This window comes from Patella vulgata, chromosome 6, assembly GCF_932274485.2.
Source record: "Patella vulgata chromosome 6, xgPatVulg1.2, whole genome shotgun sequence".
Lineage (NCBI taxonomy): Eukaryota > Metazoa > Mollusca > Gastropoda > Patellidae > Patella > Patella vulgata.
Window position 1 is genome coordinate 5,753,813 of NC_065884.2, and position 12,411 is coordinate 5,766,223.

General features: G+C 35.1%; 1 protein-coding gene across 1 annotated transcript; it reads left to right on the top strand.

Moving 5' to 3' along the window:
• Positions 1-1,681: 1,681 nt before the first annotated feature.
• On the top strand, positions 1,682-9,423 carry LOC126824200 (alpha-1A adrenergic receptor-like; the record flags this gene model as incomplete). The annotated part of the gene is made up of 2 exons (XM_050553384.2): positions 1,682-2,151; positions 9,228-9,423. Coding segments are annotated over exons 1-2 (666 nt in total), but the record flags the coding sequence as incomplete, so codon positions are not given.
• Between the last annotated feature and the right edge of the window lie 2,988 nt (positions 9,424-12,411).

Genomic DNA, 12,411 nt, shown 5'->3' on the forward strand with positions numbered 1-12,411 from the left:
GCTTTGGTAGTGATGTATGTGTCAGGGATAATTATTCAGGATGGTAGGAATAGTTTATCGATCTATGTTATAATTGGCTAAAATATTTCCAGAAAATTAAAATTATTCGAGAGTGAGCAAGCTAGGTCCCGACCGTTGCTATTTTCTTGGTCACTTTTTTTTATATGTAATGGGTAATAATTAATTCTTGAATATGATCTTCAAGTTCTTTCATAATATTATCTAATTGTTCAATTACATTATTATGTTCAGGGTTTTCACAATTGGCTTCTTCTAATTCCGTTTTTTATTTCTCAAGATTTTTGTCTTTTTCAGTTTGCTTATTCTGGTTAATTGAGATTGCAGGGGGGGGGGGGGATGGCCGAATGGTTAGCACGTGAGTGCTGTATCATACGGGCTGTCATTGAGTCAGCTGGCGTGGTTTCGAATCCCCGGTTGTACGTGACAAGGAATAGGGTTGCCTGTCCAACCTCGTGGGTTTTCTCCGGGTCCTCCGGTTTCCTGCCACTGCTAAAGACCCTTACGCGCAAGCGAATTATTGAAATAAAATTAAACCATATGTTAGTCCCGAAATGACCTAGGTTGTGTCGAGTGGACGTAAACCCCATTTCTCTCTCTCTCTCTCTAATTGAAGACCAATTCATAGTACCCCAATATCAACCGTACTTAAAATGTAAAGCATATGTAATGTGGTTTTTGAGGGTGTAGTTACTGGAAGCCAACACGGCCTCAATATCAACCGCTTACCTTGAACGTCAAAGCATGCGTACTGTGGTTTTCGTAGGTTGTGGTTATTGAGGTGGTGATTATATGAAGAGAGAGGAATGGGGGTTAACGTCCACGCGACACAAACTAGGTCATTTCTAGACTAACACATGGTTCATTTTATTCAATAATTCGCTTTCCCGTAGCGGTCTTTAGCAGTGGGAGGGGGCCGGAGGACCCAGAGAACAACAACGAGCTTGGAGGTGATTACAGGAGGTCAACATCATCCCCTAATGACTGTATAGAAGGATGATACATCAATCTCATATAGACCTGAACGCGCCCAATGTCAACTAAAACAGAGGTCTAATCCCCTTTTAGAATCGACAAAGGTAACACCCATCGACTATATTTCAACATTTACTGGATATAAGGACGTATCCATCTGTCGAATCCACTCGTGTATTTCTGTATACAAAGCAAGAATATAATTTTAAAATGGGTGTTAATGGTTTCAGCCTTACAGTCATCGATTAATACTTAATACAACAACTGTTTATATTTATCGATGCTAGTTAGGTAGCTCTAATGAGGGAAGAAAAATACAAATCAGTTGTCAACTTGTTGAAGACAACAAACTTAATAAACGGAGATAAATAGTTAACAACCCTGTATTAATCGATATTAATGACGTCAGGGTCATGCGCATTCATATCGATGGCACTTTCTACTTCAGTAAAGTTATGAGTGGTATTTACCTTAGATATAAGATAATTATCAGAAGACTTTGATTAGAGAAACTTAACGATTAATATCTGTTATTTGCATCTTATTCTAAACGTGTTGCAAAGCAACAATCGCTTTCAGCATCTGAACAAAAGTGGAGTTTATTTGGTTGACGTTCCATAACAGCTTATTTTGTAGTAGATGCGTGTCAGAACTACATTACTTATAAATAATATCATCGCAGATAACAATGGAAAACACAACTTTGATTAGCGCTAATTCTTCATTTATCACAAATATGAGCAGTAATGAACATCCGGGCAACACATCGATTTCCTGGCAAAAGATTTTATTGGGAACAATTTTATATATTGTAGTATTTATTACAATTGCTGGAAATGCTTTAGTGCTTATTGCTGTTTACAAAGTGAAAAAATTACAAACAGTGTTTAATTTCTACATAGTTAACTTAGCTGTAACAGATATCGGTGTTGCATCAACTGCAATGAGTTTCTATACGATTGACAATATTTTAGGATATTGGCCATTTGGTGAGTTTATGTGTGGATTGTGGATATTTTGTGACTATGGTATGACTTTTGCTTCGGTTTTCACTTTGTTGGTCATCTCTGTTGACCGTTTTTGGTCAGTTTCCTGGAGTGTACATTATCGCGCTAACCACAACAAACGAAAATCTATAATAGCCATAATTGCCGTCTGGTAAATATTAGTTTGTATTGTATCTTTTACTGTCAATATCCGTTACTTTTTATAACATATTCTTTTATTTCAACGTCCGTTACTTTTTATTATATTCTTTTATTTCAGCTTCCGTTAGCTTTTATTATATCTTCTACTTAAAGGTACCATCCCGATTGTTTCAGTCCCAGAAATAAAAGTCCGTGTACGTATGAAATTTAAGCCCCACAATATAAACGAATGGTGTATTTACCGTTTCTTTAAATTTCAGCTCAAAATATTGAGCCGTTTTAACGTGAACGTGAAAACCGCTTATCCGTACATGTAACCCTTTTAAGATTTCGGGTCAATTGTTTCGTTGGGTGACCTGGTAATCTATTGCCGTTACTTTAAAGTTCTATATAGTGCATGACCTACGTGCTGTATTTGATAACGAAAGGTGAATTTCACCTACATGTTATTTTTATAAAAAAAAAGTCTGGTTTTATCCAAACACAGTACAATACAGCTTGGGACACCGGTCTCCATTTTCAGATGAAGACTGACGGGTTTAAGTTGTCTGAAAATGAATATTGAGTTAGTTTCACTGCCCTACCGTAGAGAATTTTAAGGCCTTTTAACACAAAATTAAGAAAATTTATTCTCCAAAATATATAATCGAGATTGGCCCTTTAAACTTTAATTTGTTTTTCGTTGCACATGTTATAACATTAGGTTATGTCGGCTACAAAACTCGATTTATGACAAAAATTCAATATGCAAAAGATGTTAGTTAAAGGGAATTTTTCATTTTTTTAAAAAAAGATTGAGTACCGTCGATTATTATGGAAAATATGTCAGCGCAGAGAAAACTTGTGTCTCTTTCAAAATCCGTCTTGGTATGTTAGAATGACATATGGTACTAGTTATTTTTACATGTATTGTATGTAAAAACATACAGGTAGGATACAAAACTAGATTTATGAGAATATTTTATATGCAGATGTGTTGTTCCGAAATACAACATCATGGCTTATTCACGAAATTTCAAACTAAAATATATTTGGGATGCGAGTTTTCATTGAGTTCAAAATCCAAATTCAAATTTTAGGTCTGGACCAATGGAAGGTATGCATTCTTAAAATATTTTTAATGATATTTTTGTAGCCACGGGCCTAATTCGTATTAGTGACTAAGATACACACAACTTTATACATAGTATCAACATCACAACTTTAAAACAACTAAATTAAATGCTTGTTTTAAGGCTTATCATGTGCTTAATTGTGTTTTGAACACACTTTTAGCTTCCTATAGTAGTGCGATTGGTGAGTGGGCCCGTTGAATAGCCTAGGGGCCTTTTTCCCCTAAATCATACACTGAACACTATAAAACTTGATATGGTACATTATAAAATATTTTAAGCGGGTGCTGTTCCATTCGACTGGCTAATGTTAATACGACTAGACTCTATCCACCAGTCTGACAGAAGACAATAGTTTAAATAACATTCCAAAACACACCGTATTTAATTATTAAAATAATTGTCAGACAATTAGATACTATTCAATCGATTGGAACCAGTCTGTGTTATTTAATTAAATTCCAGAGTGTCTGAAATTATTATAACTGGAAGTTGAGTTACAGATACATTAGTTAGGAGCTATAATAATAATAATAATATCTTTATTTCGTACTCAAGGTACACACACAAAATACAAAGAATATAAATATTAAAGGAAAATTATGAACAAAACTCAATGAAAAGTGTTGTTTGAAAGAAAGTACATCAAATTAATATCATACAGTGCAAATATATTCAATAATTTCATTCAACTCATTTTTTGATTGTATATCATTTACATTTTCTCTCAGAGTAATCATGTCTTTGATTAAACCGGCATTTTGTTTAAGAGTATCATCATCATTCTGTTTGCATGTCATTCTCTTTAAAATATTGGTAGGATCAGACATTAGGTCGTATTTTGAAAAATTATACTTATTAGCTATAATATTAATGTTATTACAGACATTTGATTGGCTCCCATTTAGGGCATGATAGGCACATATTTTAGAACATTCATTCGGACCTCCGAGTATTCCTACGATAAATTTTACAAACCGCCTATGTAATTGCATGTCGATAGGAAAGTCGTCACAGATGAGATGTAGAAGTGAGTTATGGGTGCGTAGTGGAATTCCCCACAGTCTCCTTATGCACTTTCTCCAGCAGCAGTAAAATTTATCGATGCTCTTTTTTGACATGTCCCATAGTTGACATCCATAAAGAGGCATACAAAAGCTCTTAAATAATTTATATTTGGTTAAACAATGGGCATATTTAAATTGACTTAAAGTGACATTTACCCTCGCAGTGAAAGAGTTGATATGGTGATTAAGATTATCCCCCTTTGAGTTAGCGCTAATGAGATTACCTAAGTGAAGTTCTGAGGATGAAACATTTACAAATTTATCATTAAATGGTATAGGCTTAACTTCATCGTTACAAGAGGTGTGATTAAAAACTAAAAGTTTGCTTTTATCAGGATTGAACTTTACATCATATTGCAGAGAAAACTCTGAGGCTATCTCTAGTAAAGAAACAAGACCTTGTCTTGAGGGGGATAATAACGTTATATCATCGGCATAAGACAGGGCACCTACGTAGATATTTCCAATACGACAGCCGATATTACTAGCTTTGAATCTAGTCAGCAGTTCGTCAATATAAATACTAAATAATATCGGTGACAAAACACCACCCTGCTTTACACCATTCGTGACATTAAAAGGTGGAGCAGTGTGATTGACCCACTTAATCCTAATTTTCTGTTCTACATACATGTTTAACAGGAGACGTGAAATTAAAGGGCATATTCCCTTAGAACTAAGAAGTTTAAATAACTTTACAAAATTGATTCTATCGAAAGCTTTACTAGCGTCAAGCAGCCCCACATATACATTTGACCTATTATTATTGTAGTATTTAATTTTTTCTTCTAAGACAAACGTACATTGTGTAGTGGAATGTTCACTCTTGAAACCATATTGCATATTTGACGAATTAAACACTTCTTTGTTGTTCTCTAGTAAAACCCAGTCTAACACTTTACCAACAATGCTACTTAAAGCAATACCCCTATAGTTACCTGAGCAATTTAAAGATTGCTTCCGATTTTTTGGAATTGAAATAATTGTTGACAGTAAGAAATTATTCGGACAGTGACCATGTGACAGCATTGCTGATAATATCAAAGACAAGTGAACGTAAAATAACTTGGGTGCATGAATTATATGATCCGTTGATTGACCATCATTGCCATCATTTTTACCAAGTTTTAAATGGGATACAGCTTTAGTAACATGATTAGTTGATATCAAGTGTTTAGAATAACATGAACCGTTAAGACATTGCGATTGGATCTTGGAATGTATGCTATTTTTAATGCCAAGCATTTCGTCAGCATCAAAAGATACAGAATTATACAATTCTTCATATTTGTCACTAAAACATTTAGCTATGTTCTCTACGCCTATATGGCCATCAATGTTATTAGCTATCTGCTTTTTAGAACCATTTATTTTACAGACCTCTTTCCAGAAATTTCGGGTATTATTGGACAGTAAATTTGTCGATAATTTATTAGCAATAATAGACTCTTTCCTTGTTTTCACAAACCTCAAAGAGTAGTGGTATTGTGCTCTTGTGCGAATACGGGTCTCTGCAATTATACCAGAGCGGGGACAGTTGTTTTCCTTCCATAGGTTATGCCAAAAAATTGACCTCTGTCTATTGACCTCAACATGGTCCTGCCAACCAGGTATTGGCTTTTTGCGGTTACTTGAACGAGAATGCGGGAGAGATAACTTGCCTGCTTGCAGCGACATTGAAATAAGCTTATCATAATAGTTTTCAATAACAATATTATGTTCAGTGCAGAGACTATCATTGCATCGTATAATTTCAGCGGGAAATTCGGATTCATTCAACATTTGCTCAAGAATATCACTGACAGAAGCATCTTGCCATAATGGAAGATTGATATGAGTTTTGTGCTCACCATCTTCATTAATATAGTTAAGCGGGATGTTTAATTTCAAATTAATTGGTACATGATCTGACAAGTTGTCTCCCTCATGAATAGACCTATATTGTGTAACCTCATTCCAAAGGTTTTCAGAAACAAGTATGTGATCAATCAAAGAGCGGTTACCATTAATTTTGCTTTCATACGTAAAGTTTACATCAGCAATTGTATTAAAAAGAGGACATTTAAAACTGTTATATGTACAGAAGTCAGATAATTCAGAAATTTGATTGGATACTCTCGACAAATCAGTATTAAAATCACCCCCGACTAAAATATGGTCACTTTCATTCTCACTGATAATAGTTTTGATAACATCTAAAGTTTCTTGAAATTCATTAAGATTCGTGCTATCACACAGCATGTAGACATTACACAATGTTATTGTTAGAGTACCACATTTGATTAACACAGCACACACGCGTTTTGAGTCACAATTGATTGGTATTATTGTGCTTGAAATATTGTTCTTCCATAGAATGGCACTTCCACCATACGGTCGTCCATTAAGTATTGATACGCTGTCCATTCCTGAGATACCATGGACGCAAACATTTAAAAGCCTTCGTTCGAATACCGGAAGTTCCTCTTCTAGTAGCCAGTGTTCCTGGATAAGAATTATATCATGAGAGTCGCATAGTTTTTGTATATACTCGATGCGGCCAACTCCATGGCCATGTGAGTTGTACGACACTAGAGACAAGTCCATTTAATTAGGGTCTGTATATTGCGTTTCGCCACGTGGACGGACATATTGCCTTACTCTCACACCCTCAGGCCACACTGATTCACTGAATAAGCGTTGAAATTCAGATTTAGGAACCTCAAGTTTATATGACCGAAATTTAGAGTTCGGATTGGAGACACCTGATAACTCTCTCACAGTGAATTCCATCTCTCTCAGATGAGTTGATATTTGGGCATCTGTTGTTGTCTTATCTACCCGATATATAAATAGTGCTCTACTGGGTTCAGGGGCACCTTTGAACAGACCTGATTGGGATTTCGATTTACCAACTATGGTCATTCTTCGTTTATGTTCGCGACGCTTCATTTGCTTATTTGCGTAAGCTGGAAGTTGAAATTCAAGTTCTTTTACAGATGTCCGAGATTGTGCACTTACAGATACTGAACTGATTCTATCCCCAGAGACATCTCTTGTGTATGATTGTGGCATGTTGTTATAGTTTCTATGGGTTGCACGAGGTGGCTTCGGTCTTCGAAATGTCGATACAGAACTTTCGTCTGGTTTTGGTATATAGTTCGACGGTTTCAGTAGATCAGCATATGTTTCAGGCACATTCTTAGGAGCAGGGTTCTTAATCTGCTCAAGTTTCTCCTTTATTGCTATGTTGTCACACACAGTATGATCTAAAATATTTTGTAAATGTTCTACCTTTGTTTCGAGTCTGTTCATTCGTTCCACCATGGCTAAAGTGTTCAGTTCTTCAGGTTGAGTCCGAGGTATTTTGCCAATGTCGCTTGCACTCATAATAACACAAGGCATTGAGTCTGTTTTATCTAATTTCTCCAAGGCACACAATATATCACTGACATTGGCATCTTTCTCCGAGCGTGCAGTTGAATCTTTTCTCTTTGGCATGTCACCTATCACTTCGATATCACAGTTACCCCATAACAAACATTTGCCTGTTAAAATCTGTTCAGCATTGTAATGTCCCAATACGACTGCTTTCACGTTCGCATTTGAACTATTTTGTATTGAATACACCATGTAAGCTAAGACCACATCATTGATTACATTCAATGTACTAGTGACATTCTGATTGTTATTCTGGGCTGAATCTGACTCAGTTTGTTTAGCCTGTTCAGTGATATGTGAGTTGGCTCTCCTAGATGACTTATGTCTACTGGCTACTGGACCATATCTGTGCTCATAACAATGCTTACAGAGCGACATGTCACCTTGGGCCATGTTGACCTCTGACCCTCTCTTTGAAAATGGACATGGACCTTCGGGAATACCGTCACACTTCATTTCACAGTCAAAACATCAATGACAGAAAACAAAATGTTTAAAATCGATAACACATTCAAATTAGACACTTTTTAACCATCTTGAACATGTTGACATCATATCTATATTAATCCATACAGACGACCACTTTCTTTAGCATGTACAATCTGTCATAATATATATTGAACTAAATAGTAAAAACTATACTGCTTACTCGAGCGTGGAGAGCTCTGCCTACACACGTCTTACTCTTATACTTATATTATACTTATATCGGCCTATTACAAGTCTTTCTTTGGCCTTCAGATGTTATATAGAAATGATTAATTAGACCTTTATTTACATGGCAAGCTCAAAATTAACTCTGTAGACACTCGGATGGCTTGAATACAGCTTTAATTTAAATAGTCCATTTAGTAATTTTTCAATAAATGGCTGACAAAGCTAACTTTTAACGTTAATCACTGACATCACTACCGGAGACTACCGATGAAAGGACTGTCAATCGAGAGTACCGTAGCCGCTGGGAATGTTACTTGATAATCGAGAATATGTGGGTGGGGTTATCATCGGTCAATCAAACGACCGGCAATTCCCGGAAAGGGTGCGGAGACAGTTGATGCCTATTTCTAGTCGAAACTTCCAATGTATCTTTAACCATTGCCAATAATGATTGTTTTAAGCGAGTAAAAATTCTATTGTCACGTTTCTCATGGGCTGAGAGAGAAATGGGGTTTAACATCTAGGTCGATTGGTGACGAACTAACACATGTTACAAATGGTTCAATTTCATTTCAATAATTGGGTTGAGCGTAGGGGTCTCTAGAAGAAGGGAGAAACTGTAAGACCCGGAGCAAACCCACTAGGTCGTTTCGAGACTAAGGAATGGTTCAAGGGGTTGGATTGCAGGCCATACTCGCGTTGCACCACTCGTCTAAGGCCCCACGCCCACCCCAGCCCCCGACATTCGGGTTGAATATAAACTGACAAGTAAATGTTGTGACATAGTTTATTTATCTACTTAATTATTGTTAATGTTTTATGTTTTACAGGGCTGTCATGGTGGCTTTATGGCTACCAGCTTGTATAGTGGACAGAATTAAAAATGCTGCAGATAAGGTGTGCATTTGGGAGCCATCATTAAATCCAGAATATGTTTTTGTTATAGCTCTTATTGGTCATCATGGCGCGTGTTTTGTTTTATTGTTCTGCTATCTGCAAGTGTTCTTCTTCATGAGGAAAAGGGCCAAAATTGGGCCCATAGGCAGCAAGAAGATGGCTGCTTCCGGGTCAAACAGTGAAATGAGTTTAACACCCGCAACACAGAACTGTGCTAGCCCAACAAAAAAGTCAAATCCAGCAGGATCTACCACTCAGACATTACAAGTCCCAAACACTAACAAAAGAGGAAATAAACATAACATTGACGATAAAAACGATTCGTCTGAAAAACGTGAAAGGAAAGTGTTTGTGACTCTGTCTTATATTTTGTTTGGTTACGTCATTTGTTGGGTTCCTTTTCATATTGTTTTTGATGTTAGCGCCATCAAACCAGATGCTGTTCCGGAAGTTGTTTTTACTATAACTTTCTGGATGACATATTTAAACTCGGCCATTAATCCATTTCTATACAATTTCAGCAGCCCCGAATTCAAAAGTGCATTTAGAAAAATTCTGTTCAGGAAATAAGTGTTTTGTTTTGTATTTTGGCTTTAGAATATTTATTCCAAACAAGATGTACATCCAAAACAAACATTGATCCGATATTAATATTGTCAAGTTTGCGGATAATTAGATGATTTCTATGAAATCCAGTTGTCCACCATTTTTGTAATTAAACCACAACGATCATAGCAAACATATTTATCGTAAAGAAGAGAAGCACGTCGAGTTTTATTTGTACATTTTATGTTATAACACCGCTGCATTCTATTCACTCATTTAATGATATAATTAATAATTTTCTTAATTCTATTCACTCGTTTTATGATATAATTAATAATTTTCTCAATTCTATTCACTCGTTTGATGATATAATTAATAATTTTCTCAATTCTATTCACTCGTTTGATGATATAATTAATAATTTTCTCAATTCTATTCACTCGTTTGATGATATAATTAATAATTTTCTCAATTCTATTCACTCGTTTGATGATATAATTAATAATTTTCTCAATTCTATTCACTCGTTTGATGATATAATTAATAATTTTCTCAATTCTATTCAATCGTTTGATAAAATAAATAATACGTTTCTTAATCCTATTACGAGTATGATAATATAATTAATAAGAGTCTTATTTCTATTCACTCGTTTGATAATGTAATTAATGAGTTTCTTAATTGTATTACGAGTATGCTAATATATATAATTAATAAGTGTCTTATTTATTTTTAAGAGTTTGATAATATAATTAATGTCTGTTTCAGGCGACACTACGACTCGAAAATTGCTTACTATTTCTTCAATTTTTAATTAAAATGGTTAAAACTTAACGACCTACCTGGAACTGTCACCCCATTACTTTCTTCGTGGAACCTTAACGCCTATAAGTTCGATAAAATCCTTTATTCTCTTTTAAATTTCACATTTTTCAAAACTAATCAATTTCTCAGAACATAAATTTATGCTTAAGTTGGGTCACTCGTATATCATGTAGGGGTATAAGGTATTCCACAAATCGGGTGCATTCGGTTAATAATATTTGTGCGGGAGGATTCGCCGGTTTGTTTCGCGGGAGTGCGAGTGGTGTGTGGGTGTGTTTAGGTTTATTTGGTTACCGGTATTTTAATATTCCTTGGATATATTTATAGTATTGCATGTCTCCTTAAAGATACATTATGGGAGATTTTTATAGAGAGTTGGCCATTCTTGCTATAACAGTTCAAAAGAAGATGATGAAAGAAGAATATATTGAAAATTTCAGTCAAATTATTTTATTCTGAACATAGTTATCATCGTTGTAATATTTGCCTAGAAATGGTAGCGAAATGCGTCTTCACCTTGGCCGACCGTTTGATTGACAGGCGTTAACTCCACCTACATATCTCGATTATCAAGTAAAGTTTTCAATGGCATACGGAAACGCTTTACAGCGGCCTCGCTAAGTACACTCTATCATTTAGCCTCGATCTAACTGACGTATTTTCATCAGGTTGCCCCATACTTGATTTAATCAATTAGTGAAATCCTATTTAAATCCGAGCTGTAGTCGAGCCATCCGTGGGTCTACAGAGTTGATTTTGGGCTTGTTGTTTAAATAAAGATCTAATTTATAATTTCTATAACATCTGAAGTCTAAATTAAGACTTGCAATAATCAGATTTAGCTCTTGCATAATGCATGTTTAAATATTCCTCACAGAACACTTATTTTCAGCATTAGATGGCATGGTAACCTTTCTGATAAAATGTAAATTTGTACGATATCTTAAAATTTTATGGACTTAAATAGTTTTGATTAACGGTATCTATTTTTATTTATATTCGCGTTCCACAGGCACACAAGATGTTTTTCAGATATTGTCGTAGAATAGATAGAAAAAAACGAATCGTAGAAAATATAATTCCTTGAATAATGGATCATCCTTTCATCACATGCATTTGCAAGTGCACAATGATGTGTGTATATAAGAAAGTGGATACTGGGTATGTGATTATTGTTATTTACAATTTCAAGATGAAGATTACGCGGGATGTGAACCAATGTATTAATCGCTTATTTACTTATTTTGAGAAACAGAGTAAAATGAATTATATACGGTATAAAAGTTCCAAAAAAGAGATTGCCTACGCATTGAATATACCCTTAAAATCCGTGTACGGGGCTTTGAAAAATGACTCATCTACAACTCAGGAATATAAAAAAAGCAAGGTTAACAAATGTTCAACAAAATTAGATAATTTTGACCTGATGACTATAAGAGAGACCATCCATATCGTCCTCCTCAACAATATAAGACCGACGACATAGCCCATCAGCATGGACATTTAGTCTTCCGGTTACGAGTAAGGTATTGTGAGTTAAACCAAATAGAGATAAGTCAAGGCAATACTTAACACTGAAATTTGGACGGCAGTCAAGTTGACGACATTGAAAGATAATAAATCTTTTGTAAAACAGGATTCAAACATTCATTTATGGAAGCTTTTACTACACCTTATAACATTTTAATGTATCTCCACATTAAATCAAAAATACTTCCATTTTAGCACAAGAAAAGGCCTATGTCG